This window comes from Watersipora subatra, chromosome 6, assembly GCF_963576615.1.
Source record: "Watersipora subatra chromosome 6, tzWatSuba1.1, whole genome shotgun sequence".
In the NCBI taxonomy this organism is placed as follows: domain Eukaryota; kingdom Metazoa; phylum Bryozoa; class Gymnolaemata; order Cheilostomatida; family Watersiporidae; genus Watersipora; species Watersipora subatra.
Window position 1 is genome coordinate 41,863,654 of NC_088713.1, and position 21,108 is coordinate 41,884,761.

The 21,108-nt window shown below is 34.4% G+C and overlaps 1 protein-coding gene across 1 annotated transcript in view; it reads left to right on the forward strand.

Annotated features, from left to right (window-relative positions):
- LOC137398270 (serine/arginine repetitive matrix protein 2-like) overlaps positions 1 to 21,108 on the forward strand; it is a 97,792-nt gene that overhangs the window by 30,928 nt on the left and 45,756 nt on the right. Inside the window, exons 6-15 of the mRNA XM_068084378.1 lie at positions 3,151 to 3,249; positions 3,600 to 3,756; positions 5,931 to 6,050; positions 9,610 to 9,789; positions 12,804 to 12,895; positions 13,390 to 13,546; positions 13,680 to 13,808; positions 15,285 to 15,484; positions 17,619 to 17,711; positions 20,204 to 20,327. Of these exons, the coding sequence (XP_067940479.1) occupies positions 3,151 to 3,249; positions 3,600 to 3,756; positions 5,931 to 6,050; positions 9,610 to 9,789; positions 12,804 to 12,895; positions 13,390 to 13,546; positions 13,680 to 13,808; positions 15,285 to 15,484; positions 17,619 to 17,711; positions 20,204 to 20,327 (1,351 nt within the window). The remainder of the gene's footprint in view (positions 1 to 3,150; positions 3,250 to 3,599; positions 3,757 to 5,930; positions 6,051 to 9,609; positions 9,790 to 12,803; positions 12,896 to 13,389; positions 13,547 to 13,679; positions 13,809 to 15,284; positions 15,485 to 17,618; positions 17,712 to 20,203; positions 20,328 to 21,108) is intronic.

Genomic DNA, 21,108 nt, shown 5'->3' on the forward strand with positions numbered 1-21,108 from the left:
TTACGGAAGTCCATATGTTACAAATTAGGTGAGACATATTTTCTACGATATAAACAACCCTCTATTATTATCTATTGTATGTGAATAATTAATTATTCTTGATACTGTAGAATAAACATAAAGTAGCTTAATCCTCATTTTTAACTAGCGAATATTTAATAATTTTCAATTAGTTACACTTAATTAAATGTGTTGGTATATCTTTGCAATTCATTGGGAAATTATCTACAGCAAAGCCTTTGTGATAGCGGATTAGATAATAACAAACTACATACACTTATGGTAGCTTGCCAAGTAATCAATTTTGGATTTGTCTTCTTAGTAAATGAGAGCGCAACTCCTTATTAAACAGTGACATTTTTCAAGTTCTGTTGCCTACCCAATTTATTGATTATTTCCATTCAAGCTTGAATTAAAATTTCAAATTACTTTTTTAAATAAAAAAATGTATGTATTTTCTGTTTGATTTATTTGGCAGTCTAAACTAAACTAATTGCACTGAAACATTGTTTTAATACATGTAGTATAGTAGGAAATAAAATACTCATTTTACCAGCTAAAAATTGTGGTGAAGAAGCAATAATTATAAAAACTGCCTTGAGGATTTTCATTATGCTTTTAAGCATAGCTGAAAAATATTTGCAAATACTTTTTTCAATTAGCATTTAATCATAGAAACCCTGTGTGATAGCATTTAATGAGTTCATAAAACAGGATTTTGTGAGCCGTTTCACCATTTCAAGTTTTTTTAGCCAAAATAGTTTGTGCACAAACACCAAGTTTTTGGGCTTGTGATCCATTTACATTGACTTCACCAATAACAGATCTAGATAGTTTCACTATCATTTTAACTTGCTATATTGTATAAATTTGTAAATGTAAAATAAAATACAAATTTATAAAATAAATGATTATAAAATATTATTAAAAATTTATAAAGTATAAATTTGTACAGATATATGAACTATTAACTTTTACTATGGTTAGTGATTCTCTGATTACTCGTGTGTAGAAAGTAAACAATGATTCATAGATTGGTGGGTGACTAAATCTATCGTATAGCCTTTGCCTGGAAAAATATTTTTGTACCAACTGCACTGACTGCCAAATTTGAATTTCAGGAAAAGTTCTTGTTGGTATTGTACGTCGAAAAAGAGTTGTATGGCTGAGGTGAACAACATAGTGTTCCACATCATAAGGCGAAAACTCGTATAAAAGTGAAATCGTAACCCGGGTGTGCATTGTACCTAATACACTCTGGCAAAAATCATTGTGTATTACTTGACCAACATAATAGCCCTCTTACTAAATATAATATCTTAGTGTTATAACCAAGTGTAAACACCCTTTCACAAGGCGCTGCCACTAGAGGGCAGGTCATCACATCTCCATGTTTTTCATTATTACCTTCTTTATTCTCAAGTAATTACCTGAATATTGACTCGGTAATCCCCCTCATAAGTATCGGTCAGCAACCTACCGTCTTATTGTTAACTTGGGCCTTGCGCCTATTTTCCCTAACACCCTCGCTTTGTGGAAACTGAGGCTATGAATGTAGGGGAGTTTACTTTTCACTTGCTCGCCCGGGGTGCTGTTGGAAGGTTAGGAAATTATATTGGAAATCGATTTTTGTATTTTTTTGAGTGATTCGTTTGAGGCGAGGAAAGAAATGGACTGTTCTTGGCTGGATATGTGTGCCTCTGTGCGAGAGATGGGTCGATACGAACCAGGCAAGAAAAATAATAGTTTGTTTTTGTACTAGTTAATAAGTGTGCTTTTGGCAATAAAATGAATAATATTGAATATTATATTAGAAATTATTATTTATGATATATATTTCTATAATTATCAAGTTGTCTTATTTCTGTCATCGCTGATGCTAGAAATTTTAGCAAATCAAGCTTTTCAACTGCGGAAAATCTTTTTAAAAATATAATTTGATGCTTTTAACTGAGTGCGGGTAAAAATGGCGTATTATGTATGTGTATTTAACTTTTTATATTGTATGTATAACTTTCTTTGACATAAGTACTCATCAACAAAATGATGTTTATCGTTGACTGCCAAAAAAAAACAAAAATGAGCAAACGAAAATGAGAAGACGAGTCAGAAATTATTCAGTGAGTTGAATAAAATTGTTTTAAAAGTTGATAATCTAGTAGTATTTTGGAGGAGTCGGGATAGTAGATTTTAGTTTTAGAAAATTCATAAACTAAAGCATACGATGGTGGATGTAGTATGTCGATGTCATCAAGTAGAAAATGATGTCATATGTGTGGTATTAGCTGTTGTCCTTATTAAAAGATGCCTTTCGATAAACCACACCTCTCCATCAACCTCTACTTCTGCTGAGAGGTTGTCAGCTTCCAATGGGTATATTTTTGTCATTTAGGTCGCATTTTACTGTGTTTCTTCTAAACCTCAATCGCGGCCTATCAATACCACCGAACATCTTTTCTAAGTTGTAAATAAAGAATCTGTTTTGGGTAGCCTGGAATAGATGGATAAATACAAATATTCTGAGCATACCTTATGTAGGATTTGAAACCTGCACAAATGTGGAAACGAGCAAGTGTGAGAATCGTAATGTATATTATTATAATCTCCAGGTTGTGGTTTTTGTGATAGGTGTGGTGTTGTCCATCTTTTTCTAACTTAATAAGCCAAGCCTCTTTGCTTAAAAAGTACAAACGTCTGCTTTTGGCCCGAAAATGTTAAATAGGTCAACTATGGCAGCTTCCCAGATTTCAGTGAGTAGGCATAATGCATAATCGTGAAACATTAATTATAAAATTTGGAAAAAAATTATTTTTAAGACATTAATTAAAATCAATCTTTTTAAAAAATGAAAAGACTGAGTTCCTACCAAATCAAATAGCCTCATCATAGATCAACTATTTGTAAAAAAGGTTTTTTGTTGAAACATTAATTATAATATATGTAAAAAAGACTTGGTTTTTAAAACATACTAATTAAAATCAATTTTTTTTTCAAATTGAAAACTTAGCTTCTATAAAGTTGAATAGCCTCATCTTAAATCGACTATCTATAATAAAGATTAGTGAGTATTTCTTCTTGTTACACTCTTGCACAAGGACTATCTAATGCTCTTGTTTAATACATGCTTCATTAGTTTATTCCATTTGACAGAGATGGGCATCGGATCACACAAATCGAGGCGAGAGAAGTGGGCCGACAACTCCACAAGCGACCTCACTAGTTTCTCCACCCACTCCAAGTCTAAGCGAGGTACGCTGTAACATAGCCCTATCCTTTCAATCCGCACCGTGTTATGTACATATTATCTTATTGCAAATCATCCTTGTCGCATATGCAAACATATTCCGCAATGTGTTTAATCATAGAGTTACTCCCCATGCTTTTTGTAAGACTAGCTTTATTTCATTCATGAAATTTCAATGTAGGTCATGTAATGTAAGGTTTTTCCAATTAGTGGTTCTGCCAGATATCTGCAAATCATAATATAATAATATGTAATTATAATAATAATAATTGTAATAAATATAATTATAATATATTATTTAGGAGAAAATAACATCATTTTAAATTAAGTTTATTTCACACTTGTATTTTTACAGGACATTCCTCTCCTTCACGAATACCTAGAGTACCTGGCAGTCAAAGTCCTAGTGGTCGACCTTTGACCTCAAATGTCACTCAGAGCAGATCAAGGTCGATGACCCCGACAGGCATTCCCGTATTGAGAAGCAGGTCGCAGGCGTCGCCACGGGAGAGGTAAGTTTAATTCTCTAGATCTCATCAACGAATCCTACTTCCTTATTTCAGTTTGACCAATCGAAATTAAACTGATCTGATGGAGCCAAATGCATTTTCTATTATGTTGCGATGCGATTACATCAGAAATTGTAATCTCTGGTAGAAATTCCTGTAGCCTATCGGCTCTCATTCCAAAATTAATGTCTCTTTTGGTGGGAAACCTCTTTTGTTTATTGATGACTTGGTAGATTTTCATATTTTTTCCTTTAAACTGTAGAAAATGTTACCATTTTTAAAAATCTGTCAGCGACTTCAAATAATTTTCTCGAGCTAAAATTTTTACATTTTATGAAGAATTGAACATAGTGACTCCTCTTGGAACAAGATCTAGGAAAAGAAATAAATGTGACCAAGATTTAGTATTGGTAATTGTCTCCCCTACAATAAAATATGCTATACAGAGGGAAGCTCAGGATGACCCCTAGTCCTGGTCTGCGCAGGCCAGCGACTATAGCTACATTGTAAGTATGCATAGAGTCCGTGCTTTGGTTCCATTTATATCATTTTTGCACTCTCTTTTTTATATGTTATAGCAATGGCTAGAGAAATGCTGGCTGTCATTTCTATTCTCTTGTGCTAAAAAGCTAGAATTATTTGTAGTTATTTGCATTGCACTTCATTGACCTTTGTCCCACCTGAAAGGACTGCTACAAACCGAGAGAGAGAATTTATTCCTTTGAGTTTTGATGAAGTGGAAGATTAGTGATACAACTGTCATTAGCCAACATACTGCTCATCACGCATGTTTTATAAGCTATTGACAGAAGGTTTTGATTTTATTAATTGCAAAACATCAAACATCGTTGTCATTTTATCAAAACAGAACATGTTTGTTAGCAAACAACTTCTGGTCAAAAAAACTTGGAACGGTAAAACTAAATTTAAAATTTAAAACTTGTTGAAATTTGTGTAAAATTGTGTTTTCTTTATGTTTTGTCTCCTTCCGACACTGTCAGATTTGAAAATTTTTTTCCGTATCTTTTACATATATAAACATTTTGTATTGTAAAGGATTTGTCTTCTCTTTTGTGGATCAACTTAGATATATGCTACAGGACAATGTTATTCACGGAGTTATATTTTGCGAAAGTTGTCATTTCATGCATTTTTGCAAACAATTTACTTTTGCGGAGGAACGCATTTGCGAATAAATTAATTTGTGAATCCAGCTAGCAGTAGAGGGCAAAACCTTCGCCTGCTTACAGCATGCGCTTAACTTTTTAGTTGACTTTTCTATCCTATATGTAAATGTATAGAGATCTGCAAATCAAATAATATACATACCATGTTTAAATCAAAATCATCATTGCCAACTTCATCAACTTCAGTATTAGAAGTTGTTGAAGGTGATTGCACGGTGAAAAACTGGAAGACCGACTTTCGATGACGACATGCTGAATTATGAAGAAATTGTGACAACCTTGAATTATTTTGTAATGACTTGCGATGCATTAGCAATGGTCGCAATCCCACTTTCGACGGTAGTTACAAAAAGTTTGGAACTCAGCTATGTTTACTGACAGCTAGTTTTAATTACATGTAGTAGTTATTCTGACCTTTTCTTTAAAAAAGAGACAATAACACTAATTATTCACAGATTTTAACCATTTGCGGAATTTTCTGCCAGCGACTTTGTGAATTTTCAAATTTATCGAACAATGTCATTCTGCAGTAGGGATGATAGATGTTAACTTTATTTACACCGGTCAACACCATTTAAAGCAAATTAGATCGTGAGACAAAAATAGCAATGTAAGTTGTGTGTATTGGAAGAAAAAGCTCCATTGTATGATGCTGTTCTATAATTTAAATAGGCAAATTAATGATGTCTGGTATAATGTGAAGTGATTTTTGAGGGAAATAAGCGCGTAATGGATGGTCGGGCAGATCGGAGGAACAATTTGAGTATTTTATGCAATAACTACCTAAAACACATTTAGCTCTTTAGCATTTAACGGTTGTTCAAAAACTACAAACCTTTTTGAATCTTTATTATTCTGACTTTCGTATTAAATTACTTTGATAGAGAATATTGCTATTAAATCGTTCTTGAAAATATGGCAAGGTTGATCTTTTTTACAGAGCCGATACGATCTCTTCTGTTGATCATTTCAACGAAGCGTATGTTTCAGATCTCCATCAGCTAATAGAGGAAATTCTGTTGATGTCCCAGCCTCAGGCAGACGCTCCGTTTCAGCTGACACAAACAAATCAGCTACCGGTTTAGGGAGGTCCGGTGTACCGCCACCTAAGTGAGTATCACTTTTAAGCTATTATGCCAATTGTTTGTTGGTCTTTAACATGTCCAGCTGTCCAATTATACCGATTAAAATGTGCTTGAAAAAACATCTTCGCACTAGAGTTAAACTCATGAACACCGGCTTTGCAAAACAGTAGTTTTGCTAACCACTATGCCACGTGGCCACCATGCTACACTATGGAATAATTGTAGACATACTTATTACGCTAGCCATTCTTCAATTAAACTTATAGCGCACGCAGAAATAAAAAACACCTTCATTTGAAAGTTAGAATAGTAAATGCTGTATATGTTGATTGAAAACAAATTTTCTGTGCAAACAATTCTTTCTTACCATTCAGCTAGTGCCTAATAAAACACTGGAAGCCATGTGAGAGGTAGATCTATAAATTTGTGTACTCGTTCATGAGGACTGCTATCAAAATTTACTTCATTGTTTTATTCATTGTTCTTTTTTAGTTCTTTTGTAAATTCCCTCTTCTCTTACCATCAGCCTGTGCTTTCACATTAAATTTTGTATAATAAATGCTTCCACATACCAAAATAAAACAATACTTCTATAATTTGGTCTTTAAAAATTTCATAATTTTGATCTTAAATGGTACTTCTATTAAGGAGGCCATTTTAGGAAGCCCCACTCTCTTGCTACCTAAAGTTCTTTAGGCTATCCTGTGCCTGCACAAATCGGCCAATCATTGGCTTAGCTTTGCTACAGCCTAATCTCGACAAATGATACCGATTCGCTGTGAAATAAGTTTTGTATTTTGAAGTCATTGCATGTTGAAGCAAACATTTCTATAAAAAATATACTGTAATCATTTTAATTGGTTTCATGGCCCAAAAACATGATAATACAGCATGTATTTATAACATTGAACTGTATTTTAAGTATAGCTATCAAAAATATAATAAAAAATACTAAATCATACGTAAAGCTAAAATGAATATAAAGTAATAATCATTAAAACTGACTATATTGTTACATTACCATAGTGACATAAAAATGCAGTGTAGGTTCAACAATGTGTAACTTCGTATGACGTTGTGGTGACTTACTCTAACTTACACTATGGAAAGCTTTAACCAAATCACTTTATTCATACATTTTATAAATTTGTTAAAGTTTTTATAGTTTCACTAACCTTTTTAATTTTGTTCACAAAACTGCAATACTTCAAGACACTTAAAGTGCCGTATTTTAGGAACTTCTGGTATTACTTCTGGTGTCATGCGTTCAAAAATTGGTATGCTACTCATAAGGAGAATCTGAAATTTGAGGTTGTGCACTTGCCATCACTTGCCATCACTTGCCATCGAGCTGCAAAACAAAAACAAATATGTATTTATAAATCGTTGACCAAGTTTTGGCCGCCATGTTATTTGAACTAGTACCTGGGTTGTTTCGAGTCTTTTGAGGAGTCGTCAGGTTACCAATAAACCACAGAAAATAAGTATATGTCCATTCATTACTATAATGAGAGTCATGTCTGTCTGTCAGTTCAATGCCACGCTAAGAGCATTAGGAAAAAAGATGGATCCACACAGGAATCAAACCCTGTTATTAGGATTCCCAGCCAATTGTGCTACCAACTGTGCCGCTTCACCTCAATACATCATGGAATAATTATGCCCATAGCTATTACACATGACGATTTCTCACGGCGCACGAGACTGCCAGCATACTCAAAATTATAAAATCATTGAAGGCAAACCATTGATAGCATGCTAGATAGCTATACTGAACATTGCGGGTGTTGAATCTTATATAAAGCAGTCTTTTTTCAAACTTTCAACTGTAGCTTCGGACAGACAGATGGATGGAGGAACACGGCTCTTATTAAAGTAAAGATTTCATACCTTTGTACATGAGCATTATGTGTTGTATTTAATGTTCAATGTTATAATAGTACGTTCAAATGAATCTTTTAACTGGTAGTTGACACTTAGCTTTGTTATAAGTGTTCTTTGTACAAATTCGATGAATGGAATGACCCAATGCTTAGCATTTACCATACTTTTCAGACTATAAACCGCACCCATATATAAGCTGCATCTGCTTTATTTTTCAAAAAACAATAATAAAACAATACATAGGCCGCACCTATGTATAGGCCGCAGAACTCAGGTTGCTGTTTAACATGGCAGCAACTTTGCTGTTTAAAACGAAACAGTGCCTAACAGCACTGTTTCGTATTAACCAATGCTTTTTAACCTAGTGCCTAACAGAACAGTATCGTTTAGAGGTGGAACGAGACAGGTTTTTTAAGTTCGAGACGAGACTCAAGACACTGTCTTGTAAAAATTCGAGACTCGAGACACGAGACAGTAAAATAATGAGCATTTGGTGATGATTTCACTACACAATTACTAGCTACTTGGTATATATAAAATTAATAAAACTATTTTTAAATTGAATTTTCGCCTGGTGTAAACGATTTAAATACAACATTTTAATAGTGATATGCATGTAGTTTTTGTAAACAAAAGTGACACAAACAGCTCTAAAATACCGAAGTTATATATTCTAAAAATTTTGAGCTTGATTGATCATAATTATTATAAACATATTGCTTTGTACATGTATATTTTTACCATCTATTGAATAGTTCTTACTTTTTAATGTAATGAAACCGATAGCCGTCGCTCTACAAAGAAATACCACAACTAAAAGAACACACGATTATACTTTCATTCTTATCGTTTCATTAATGTTAAGTGTTGTTTGTGTATTAGCTGTAGTATGTGAATTATATTTAAATTGTACTCATGAAATTATATTAATTACTGTATACATGCACATGTATATTCTTATATTGAGCTAACAAAACGTCATTGTTAACCGAACACGGACTATGGTCGACACAGCCTTTCGTTCGTTTCTCCGTGTCAGGGCAAGTTTTACCCGCGATTGGTAGTATATACGTAAAAGAGGCCCGAATTTTATGAAGGGCAGTTGGTGTTTAGACACGATACGATAAAATACAGACATTTTACCCGCAAGTCTTCTTTATTAAATTGGATTATCCGAAGAGTAATTAGATACGATCCGGTATCTGTTTTAAGGACACAGAACCGAACTAAAATATAACAGGGCCGTTGTCCGGACTACATGATTAGACTCAGTGGCCAACATAATCAATAACAACAGGTAGTAACGGACCGGGTATAACTTTAAAGGCAGTTGCCCGCAATCCATTACAATATATGGAGTTGTCGCTACCGTAAGAAGCCATGTTTTAACAACCGTGCGCAGGCGCTTTAGTTCTATTTCCTGTCTCGAGTTTGGCAATAGTTAAGTCGAGACGAGACCGATACGAGACGAGACAGGTCGATACTCGAGACGTCTTGTGTCTCGTTCCACCTCTAGTATCGTTAGGCATGAGATTCTGGTAAATGCGCCCTAGCGGTGAAAGAAAAAGCCACAGAATAGCCGCACCCTTACATAAGCCGCATGGCTCGAATTATCAGAAAAAAGCAGTGGCTAATAGTCCGAAAGGTACGGTAGATTTTTCGAGAATTCTTTTGAAACCATCAGCTAAAATTACTTTTAGGCCAACTATGAGTCCAGGAACAAAGCGAAGGAATCTCTCTACCTCACAGCTGCCAAGGTCAAGACCTTTAACTCCTTCCTCGTCAATCAGGTCATTTGATAGACAGAGTTCAGAGGAGATGAGGTCAGAAGTCTCGGAGGTGACAAGCACCTCCCGTCCCCCGAGTAGACTCCCGATAAGGTTAGAATATTTGGCTGTAATCATGCATGGTGCCGCTGAAGGGCGGGCTGAATATGATGAAGATATCTGATGAAGCAGGTGTGATTAGTTTCATCACATAGTTTCATTAATTTTTTCTCATATGTAGCAGCCAATCAACAGAAAGTTCATAAGTCTGAGCTAAATGATTGGTTAAAGCTTCTGATTTTTTAGATCTTCAAACTGTAACAATAATAGTTTGTAATTGTATTTTATCAATTATCAAAATTAATAATCTATAAATACTTATAAAAACAATAAGTGGTTTAATAATTAAGAGTTGCTGACTGAAAGTAAATCAATAATGTGTTTGGATAACATAAACAGTCAGGTGATCAAAACTGACCCATTTCTCTGTCCGATCATCAGCCGACTCTATCTATCAACGTTAAAGTATATGATTAGTGATGATTAACAATGCAGGATGTAAAATTCACTCTAAATAAATGATAATTAATTTATAAACACCAATAAAATGCATGATGTATATATTATATACTATTTTGTATTATATGTATTATATATGTATATATATTATTTATATTATATATGCATATACATCTATATGTATATTTATATATATATATACATATATATATATTATATATGTATATAATATATATATAATGTATATAATATATAATGTATATATTATATATATATTATATATATATACATGTATATATACATGTATATATACATATATATATATATTATTTATATTACATATATATTATATATACATATATAATATATATGTATATATGTATATATATTTATATTACATATAGATGTATATACATATATAATATAATATAAATACATATATATGTATATAATACATATATTAAAACTAATATATAATATATACATCATGCATTTTATTGGTTTTTATAAATTAATTATTATTTATTTAGAATGAATTTTACATCATGCATTGTTTATTATCACTAATCATATACTTTAACATATGCTGTCAGGGATGGGATAAAAGACACAAATACTAATGCTTTAAGAATCTTATAAATTCCATTCAGAACTATACAAATACCAGTGACCTCATCAATCTTCGCTTGTTATGAATCCATCTGCATAACCAGATAATTGCAAGTTGCTACCAGAAAGTGATCAGAATTATGAAAGGACATGATAGTACATTGATTATGACCTCCAAATCTTGCTGCAAACGTATGTTACTAAGTGCAATTTTTCCTATCAGCTCAAGTTTTATAAATACTTTGTCAGCTGCCGTGGTTTGTTTTGAGACAACTACATAAGGTCCATGAATAAAATTGTCAGCTCATTTGGTTTCAACATGACTAGCACATGTTTGGTTTCCTTATGTTGTGTTAAACCATAACTGTCACATACAACTTTTATTGTTCCTTCTAGGTAAATCAGGCATGCTGATTCCGGTTTTGTACTCAAAATAAAGATTGGTTCACTAACTTTCAGAGTAATGAAGGCTTTTTTACAGCGTTTTAATATTGGTCTTGAAAACAGCACGATCCGCACAACAAGCTTCGCCCATAAATACGTGATGTAACCTAGCTTTTTAGGAACGGAAGTTATAGATGTTTAGACCGATTTAGAATAATGGAGATGGGTGTTTTAAAATCCATTATTATCTAAATTCAGCCTTGAAAAATAATCTCAGTCTTTTCTGAAAGGGAGATAAGCTATTTAACATTGCATATTTAAAAATGAACTCAAAAAAGCGCGAAAGCAACGCTAGCTTGTGATAAAATTGCGCTTTTTGAGCTCATTTTTTCTTGGCGTTCAGTCTATTTAAACATCATATAACAAGATACGAGCAATTTTAAATAGTTTATATACCTTTCATAAAAGACTGAGATTATTTTACAGGCTGGATTTAGATAACAATGGGTTTTAAGACACCCATCTCTATTATTCTAAATCGGAATAACCATCCCTAACTTTCGCTATCAGAAAGTATCAGCGTTTTTCTGTCATTTGCGATTTTTTTTAGTTTTGTGGTGATCTGATTGCCAGATTGCTTCTAGATTGAAGTCGATAAAAATTGATTGCAATTAAAACGCTCAGGAAAAATATATGTGTGAGATGACATCACTAGTTGTTATTGTTGCAGTAGTTGATATCGGCTATTGGGTTCAAGATTGAGCGTTACGCGCTCTTTTCTGTTGGTCTCTTGGCAATTATAGACGTCATAATTGAATTTTCGATTGATCTGAGCATTTTAATCTCGATCAAATTTTATCGATTTTATTCTAGAAACATTCGGGCAGTCAGAGCACCTCAAACATAAAAAGCAATCACAAATGATAGAAAAATATTGATACTTTCTGGTAAACTCTACCTAAATTTCATGTAAGTTCATCTTTAAACCCTAGGTTAAGCATTTGGGGCGCAATCATATATCCCTTACAGTTTTAAGGTTGTTACAATAGTTTTGAATTGATTAGGGTAAACATGGTAGGCAATAACTAAATTGTTCATAGTCATTCTGATTAGAATTCTGATTGAGATTGAGCAATTACCATGTCAGTCGCGTATCATTGAGGGCATTGAAGAGAAGATAACTCCAATTTTATAGAGATGCATAGGATTAAAGGGATCATTTAAAACTACTCAGGCAGTTGATGCTGCAGAGCGAATAATTATTGACACCATTATTTTGCAATGCTAGATAGTGGTTGGTTGAGGCTCGATCTACCGGGCTGCAAAAGGAGAGTTCTAATCCTGAACAATGCAACCTTTTTTCCCATCATTTAACCGTGGTGTCTGATGGACTGATGCAACTCTGATTAGAGTAAAGACTAAGTACTCTAGCAGTCCGGTGTGCCGTGAGAGATCGTCAGTCAGGTGTAATAACTAACTGCTCAGTTATTCTTAAATGTGGAAAGGATAGTTGATTAGTGTAGGGTGTTAAGAGTGTTGGTCTCCCAAACTGAAAGTCACGAGTTCGAATCTCGTTGGAACCATTTTATTTTCAACCATCATTTTTGTATTTTCAGATCCAAGTCAGGCACTGCCCAAGGCAATCCTAATCTCTCTCGGGCTTCTGTTGAGCCAAGGCTGCTGCAGAAGAACTCTTCCAAACCTTCCAGTGAGTTACTTTTTGCTTGGTAACATATATTTTACACACAATGCTACCTTCTGGTTGTTATTGTGTGTATGTGCGTGCGTTAGCCTGTTAGTGATTCGGCCTTTGCTGAGTGTTTTGGTGAATAGAGACTTATATAAAAAAGCCCAGTGAGAATATCAGTAGTGCAGCTCACCCTTTGTAGTGCAGTTAGTAGGGGGCCTTGCCAGGGAATTGTGAGATAAGCTGTTTGAATCCCAGGTGGAGTATTTGGTTTTCATAATGGTGTAGGAATGAGAAAGTTGGCTGCCATGCACATGTATTATTGGCCTGTTTTGTTAATTCGTTTCATTGTTCATCTCGCGTGACCATGTTGATCACCAAATCTCAATTTACCTAGCTTGACATCAAAATAAATATAAATTAAATAAATTTGACAAAAGAAATTTGCCATTTGTCTAATTTTAACCAATAGAGTTGAAGCTTATTTTAGCCTCGAATTCTCTATTTGTTTGAAGGGCTACCCAGTGCTCGCCCCTCTGTTACATCAGCGACAGAACTTACATCACAAGACGAGCAGTCGCCCGGCCTTGACCTTAGCAGCGGAGATGAGATGAATGCCAACCCAAGCGACCCCATGCTGAACACGGCCACCTTCATCACCCCACCTCACAAGTATGAATACACCGGCTAGCTTCTTAACACTTGGCTAAAGGAAGTTATATAACCTTGTCAGCAAGATCTGTTCTCTGTGGCTGTCACTGTTCTTTAGCCGTGAAACTCTAGTCTCTTATTTCATCTTATGTAGCTCTTTCAACTTCCGGAATCCTCCGTCATCTGATACTCAACCCTTCTCTACCCAAGCCGACACGCAGGAGCAGTTCACCTCTATGGATGAAAAGTCTTCCACTGATGCACCACAGACTCCTAAGATTAAGTAAGTTCGCTATTGGCTTTTCACAATTCTATCTAGTTTGGTTTTACTTTAGCATTTTAATGTTGAGAGGTGATTTAAGTAAGTTTGCTATTGCTGAGTAATACTTTTATCTAGTTTAGTTTTTCTTTAGAATTTTATTGTTTTAAGTAAATTTAAGTAAGTTCACTATTGGCACATGACACTTTTATTTAGTTTAGTTTCTCCTTACCATTCTAATGCTGGAATCTGATACTGTAGCCTCCTTTTACAGCATACCCTCAAGTCTGCTTGTTATTATAGTCGAACTCATCTTTCAACCACAGTTGAGGTCAGCACAATGATAGATAAAAAATTTTCTATCACATATGATAGAAAAAAGCCGATACTTTCTGATGAAATCAGAGATTTTTTGCAAGTTCATCTTGAAGTAAGAATTTTAGTTCCACTTTCTTTTCTGCCATAAAGACCATCCGTCTATGCATGGTAACTGTAAGTGTTCATTGTGAGCAAAAATTACTGAGCTTTAACAGCGAGTCATTGTGATGACCTTCACCTTCATAAGTTTTGCACTGAACTTGTGGTTAGTTTAGTGCTAGGGCTAGGCATTCATGAGTTTAATGTAGAGTAGGTATTAAATATTTAATTAAGCAAACGAGCACCTGCAATCACTTGCTATTGCCTGTCTGTCATTGCAGATGTCATTAGTTTTTGTGTCCAATTGTATCAAATTGATAAGTTGGACCGCAATCAATATTTTCATGCTTCATTCAACCGCTTTACCAAACTGTACCCAACTTTGCAACGCCTTGCAATGAGAAGGATGAAACCAGCAGTGATGCCATTGATGGCACAAATAATGTGAGGTCATCACTAAACGACATACCATATTACATGACAAGTAGAGTCTTTTTTCAAAAGCTAAAAGTGCCTTACTAGATACAGTCAAATCTCAACATTTGAAGTTAGTCTGTGATGTTACACTCTCTTTACCCTAAGGCTTGTTCACACTATATCGCCCTATCTTGGTTGATGCCACAATACTTTGATGATCGTCGATGATAACAATGTTTACACTAACACAAACCCATCTGCGTTTACAGCAGAAAATACTCTGTGATGCAGTGTCCTCATTTTTCTTTTTAGTTTTTGCAAAGAAACCTCTTGGTTTTCGCATGCTTGAATCAAATACCAGTCCCGCAGCAACAATCATAAATGGAAATAGACAAATCACGCTATCCCATCCGCGAATTGCTATCGCCGAAATGGTTCACTTTGTACAGGCGGTCGTCGATGCTCGGTGGAATATTGCTAAAGGTTTGACAGCTGCAAACTTTCCCGACGTATCCGCGTTGCTTCATCGATGCCATCCGTTCACATAATCGATGATGAACGCTAAAAGGAAAATGCTCACATACGGCGATATATTGTGAACCAGCCTTTAGTACTGTATCAACGTTGGGTTAATGTAAGATCGTTATTGTTCTCTTTCTCACATAGGACGACGACGATCACTCAGAGGACGTACGATTATGAGGAAGTGGAGACAACTAAGCGAACTACTCGAATCCTATCTCAGCCATCTCCTCCAGCTTCCGAGGAGGTCATCAAGGGTGAGAAGGACCGCAGTAAGAATTCGGCAAGGTTGAAAAGGGTTGAGAATCTCATGGACAGACAGTTAACCGGTTTTGATCGGAAAGGTGGGTGTTGCTTAGATCCTGTTGAGTACTAGCAAATTTATCACGCATAGTGTTTGGTTTAGCTCAAATGGCTTGTCAAGCGCAAAGGTAGATGTTGCTTATATCTTGGTTGGTGCTAAAAAATTAAACTCTGTTGATATTTTTTGTAGCACACATGTTCGTTTGGGCCCAAAGTTTGACATTGTCTAAATCCTTTTGGGGTGAGCAATTTTAACATTGCCAAAATTTTCTCTAGCTTCGATTCTTTTCAAGTGCAAAATTAGACATTGTTATATTAAGCTGGGTGTAAAAAAAATTCAACATGGATGTCATTTTGCTTTAACGAAACTATTAATTTGTCTGCAAATTCATGTCATTTCTTCCAGGAAAATGCCATATTTGGGAAAATCTTAAAATTCATGCTATTTTCTTTAAGAAAATAGCATAAATTTTTGCAAATATTTTATATATGTAATAAGATATTTTATAAAATAGCATATTATTTTTTGATATAAGAAATAATATGCTATTTTATTTCTTATATCAAAAAATAATATGCTATTTTATAAAATATTTTATGAAAGATAATAAATGTAACAGATGTGGCTATCAACTCTAATGAACATTCCTGACCCACCGCTTATTTCTCCAGGAACCGATAGTTACATCATTTGGAATTTTGTATCTATTTGCATGGGCAACAGTCTAAAATGCCGTTCTCCCTTTAAACTCTATTTTCAGATCATTGATAATCCTTTATCTCAAGACAAATCCCTCTTCCGAGACAAAAAATCTTCACTTTTAGCCAAAAATCAACATATTTTATCTTTGCCCATTATTTCTTAGTCTCTAAAACCTCTCTCAGTGTTTGGTTGCTCCAAGGTGATGTGTGCTAAAATATCAGTTTTTTTTGCTAAGGTTATATGTTGATGTTAGGGTGCCCTCCACTCCTCTCTTCATGTTTTTTTAATTTTCTTATCTCCTTTTCCTAAGGCAGCTCATATTTATTATAGTAAAATTGAGAGAACACGAGATACATTTGCAATGCCTGTCTGTATCCGTTCTCACTTGTTATACTGAGAGGGTATCTTAGTCGCTTCAATTGGTTTGTTCAGAGTAAAACAAACAGAATCAGATATCATTATTATTTTTACTAGTATCTCATCAGTCTGGTGTCCTGATGTCGAAATGCGATCGATTCATACAGCTGTGTGAGTGTAAGGCTGCTAGGCTGAATGCCACGAGTTCAAATCTCGTACAAAGCAGTCTTTTATCCATATTGCTAGGCGTGATTTCGAATGAAGGGACATGACTCGTGTTATAGTACAGATCAGCCAGATGTCTAGCGGTATTAAAACCAGCTTATAAACAGTGACAGGTGATGTAGTTGCCTGTCACTTGCCATTAGCCTGGCACATTGCCAATGGCTAATTTGAGTAACCTAGTATGTGTATTGCTAAAATTACTCATAAGAGCAGTGAGAGCAAGCTTTAGTGACGTTGTGTAACTCAGAGTGCTATGCGTATTTCAATCCTGAAAACAACTCGTATCGCCCAATAAATCGATTCATCTTGCGTATCTTAATTGGTTAAGTAATTCTCTGGTGATCGGAGGTTCCGAGATCAATTCTTCTGCCATACACATTTTTCATCGCTAGATTTAATCGCTAAAGCTGGACAGACTGAACCACAAACGAGGACAAATTTTGAGATTTATATATATATAGACTAGTGCTCTGACAGTCCAGCGTGCTGATAGAGATCGTCAGATGTGCCGATAAAACCGGGAATAAGAATGTGCACAACTATTCTGAAATACCGGAAGCCGGTCAATTGTCTCAGGTGTTAGAGTTTCGGTATAGCCAGGTGAATGCTGCGAGCTCAAATCCCATTTATAGCAATTATTTTTCTTAACCCACTAATCATGGCTTCGGGCGAACGGACATGTCTCTTATTCAAGCAGAGGTTTCTTGTACAATTATGTTCTTTTTAACATCATCATGTAGCTGTTTTGTTGCATAGATATAATAATTACGTTTAGTTATCATTTTAATGTCTCTTTTGAAGGATATTATAATTCGTATAATTATTAACAATAGTATTATTACTGTCATAATTTTTGTGCCGTTACTATTATAGTTTTTTTATTTTGGTAGACTCACCCTCTCAGTTTGGTGAAGCTAAGGCCCTCAACGATGCCATTAAACTGCTGGAGGCACGTGAGACTAAGGAGAACAAGTCATCAACAGGTCAGTAAAACCTAAGGCTTCCCATGGATTTTGAAGGAAAAACTGTTAAAAGACATCTGGCTTCAATCTACTGAAATCTTTTATTGGCTATGTTTAGTTAATGTACTTTAGTAAGATTTTGGGATTTACTATTAGTACTTAGTTGCCCATGCTCGGTGATTTTTATAGTGGATCCCACTAATTCATTCGATATTATTTTAAGGTTTGTTAACAAAGATCGCATGATAAACACTTGGAAAACTGTCAATTCTTGACAACGTGATATACTGTATATACCTGCATACTAGCTGGCTTTAAGTACTGAAAAGACTTGACAAAGTGATATACGGTATATACCTGCATACTAGCTGGCTTTAAGTACTGTAATGACTTGACAAAGTGATATACGGTATATACCTGCAATGATATTAGCTGGCTCTAGATACTGTGAAGGTTTGACAAAGGGATATACTGTATATACCCGCATACTAGCTGGCTTTAAATACTGTGAAGTTTTGACAAATTTGTGAGCCTTCCTAAATGAATCACAAATGAAGCTGATTTCAGATAAGGGATTGTAAAAAAAAATTGCAACATTGACAACACGAATATGCAGACTGAGTTTGTTTAAATTACCTCCGTTTAAGTTAAAGTAAGTCTCTATCATGTTTCTATCACTAACTTCACCTCTAAGCCTACGCATCTCTGAGTCTACGCTTCGGTTTTCATGACTCGATTGTAAAGTTACAATAAATGCCACATTTTCTATATTATTTTATTAATTTATGTGTTTTTTTTCATAGTTCAGTATTTATATTGTGTTTTTAATTAGCTTTATTTGATGTATTTTTTTAAAGCTATTTTTTGACATTTGGGGTACCTTTATTTAAAACAGGATTATTGGCAGCTGTTTCAGTTGTTTTGTCATAGTGCAGCAAAAGCTATATAAATCACCAAACATAGTTTGCGCTTTACCCCATAGATCACAGGAGATCACACTGTAATGTTTTTTTTACCTAAAGAAAAAAAAACACAGTGTTGAAATTGTCCTTAAAGATGAAATCTCACAAAGTTTAAATGTATTTTATCAGAAAATACGGGTATTTTTCTATCGTTTGCGATGGTTTTGGATGTTTGAGGGTCTGACCGCCAGAATGTTCCAAGATTAAAATCGACAAAACTTGATTGTGGTTAAAATGCTCAAAATCAAGCGAAAGTGTGATTATCAGGTCTATAGTTACAAAGGGACCGACAAAATAGAGACACGTAACGCTGCAACTTAAACTCAATAGCTGATATCAATTATAGCAACTAGGGATAGCATTTGTAGTTTGGAAAGGTGTGATCGACTATCGTTGGAGTTGTCCCATCGATAGTGATAGCTATCGAATTATCAATGAGCAGACAGAGTTCACCGATAGTTATCGCGTGACTTGGCAGCTGGTAAAACTATCGTATTGTTGAGTTACCTGAAAAGAAAGAAAAAAACTTCACTAGCCAGATGACTACAGGTGCCTGAAAAGATCGAGGAATTTGGGAAAGGATGGGAAAAGGAAGTTGCAGAAAAAAATCTGCAGAAAAAACAACAAAAACTATCTGCAAAACTATCGGGTTAAATTCTTTTTTATTATTCGATAACGATATATAAGTTTCGGATGTCTGATAAGCTAAAATTAGACAACATATTCATATCGAGAAGACAACTACCGACTATCGCAGTCGACTATCGAGCTATTGTGCATCCCTAATAGCAACTAGTGATGTCATTTTGGTATGTATTTGTCTTCTGAACGATTAACCATGATCGCCTTTTGTCGATTTTAATCTTGAAACATCCCGGCAGTCAGATAGCTTCAAACACCAAAAACAATCTCAAATGATAGAGAAATACCGACACTTTCTGATAAGATTTATTAAAATTTTGTGGAAGTTCATCTTTCACTGGCCTGGCCATTAAAGGAGAAGGGCGGTTTTACATATGACAGTTTATGACGGAGAATGACGGTTTTACTAGACATGATCCTACATGTACTTATGGAACATTGTCAGGTGTTGTAGTCATAGAATTTTAGTTTCACAGTGTTTAGCTTGTGTTTATATGTGTTAGTGTTTTATAGCCTGTGTTCAACCGTCCTTGTATTACAAAGTATCCATTAGAGGTCTTTGTACCGTGTAAAAAATAAACAAATACGATGCATTGCTTCAGAAATTTGGTCTAATTTTGAAAAAGTTAAGTCTTGGAAGTTATTGACTTTATATGTATAAATTTGATCGCATATTACACTTGAGTATTTCACTACTGCTCACCTTTTATTAGGACTAATTTGAAAAAATAATATATTTTGTTTCTTTAAAAAAGTGAAATAAATTGTTTTATTTTACTTTGTTCGAAGTTTGTTTTACTTTGTTTATCTTTAAACAGAGTAGATCAACAGACTGCTATTGAAAATGTTCATTGCTCTTATTTGGCCAAAGATTAGCCTTGGATTCACGCGATTCTTTTTTTTGTATAGAGAAAAGCAGCTGGAGTCCGTCTATGCCCGACGATATGGGAGACAACTCCAGGCCTAGTAGCACTTGGACCTCTCTTGCTGACTATAATGCTGATGACACAAAGGCTAGCACCGCTGCTCCAAGGTATTTTAAAAAATATGTTAAAATTATTTTAAAATATTTTTCAAAACAATATTTTGAAATTATTTTAAAATATAGTCTATATATATCTCCAGGGTATTTGAAAAAATGCCAAGATTTAAAAAAAATATTTCAAAATATCTCTTAAAACAATATTTTAAAATAATTTTAAACCTTAATCTATGTATATATCTTCAAGGTATTTAAAAAGGTGCTAGGATATGATACAGATACATTTATTACAGAAGGGTGTTGATACAATCTACTAGCAGGTCGAGTGAAAATGGCTGTCAAAGCAAATTGGCGGAACTTTGTCAATCTTTCGTTATTACATTCATCATATATTGTTTTTATCTTAGTTTTAACTTTATTAGGCTATGCAAATGTTTCTGAAAATTATCAGATAGAACAGCTGCAAGGTCAAGGTTACAACAGATATGAACAGGCAAAATGGCCTTGCAATTAAAAATAGGTTGTTTTCATCTAATTTGTGATACCAAGGCTAAATGGGTCACTTTGCACAACATTTGTGCTTGTCTGTTCCTTGGCAATCGAGTTCAAGGTCATAACAAGTATGGATAGGATAGTGGGCCGTGTAACTCAAAATAGTTTGTTTTGATTTAATTTGTTATAACAAAGCCTCAACAAGATCCGTATTAGACTGGATTTATGGTTGTCTGCTCTATCAAAGTTGTATTAACTGTGGGAAGACAACACTGAAATTACCTTGTTTTCAAGAATTTAAAAATAACTAAAGTACCTGCTTTACGGAAATAATAAGATT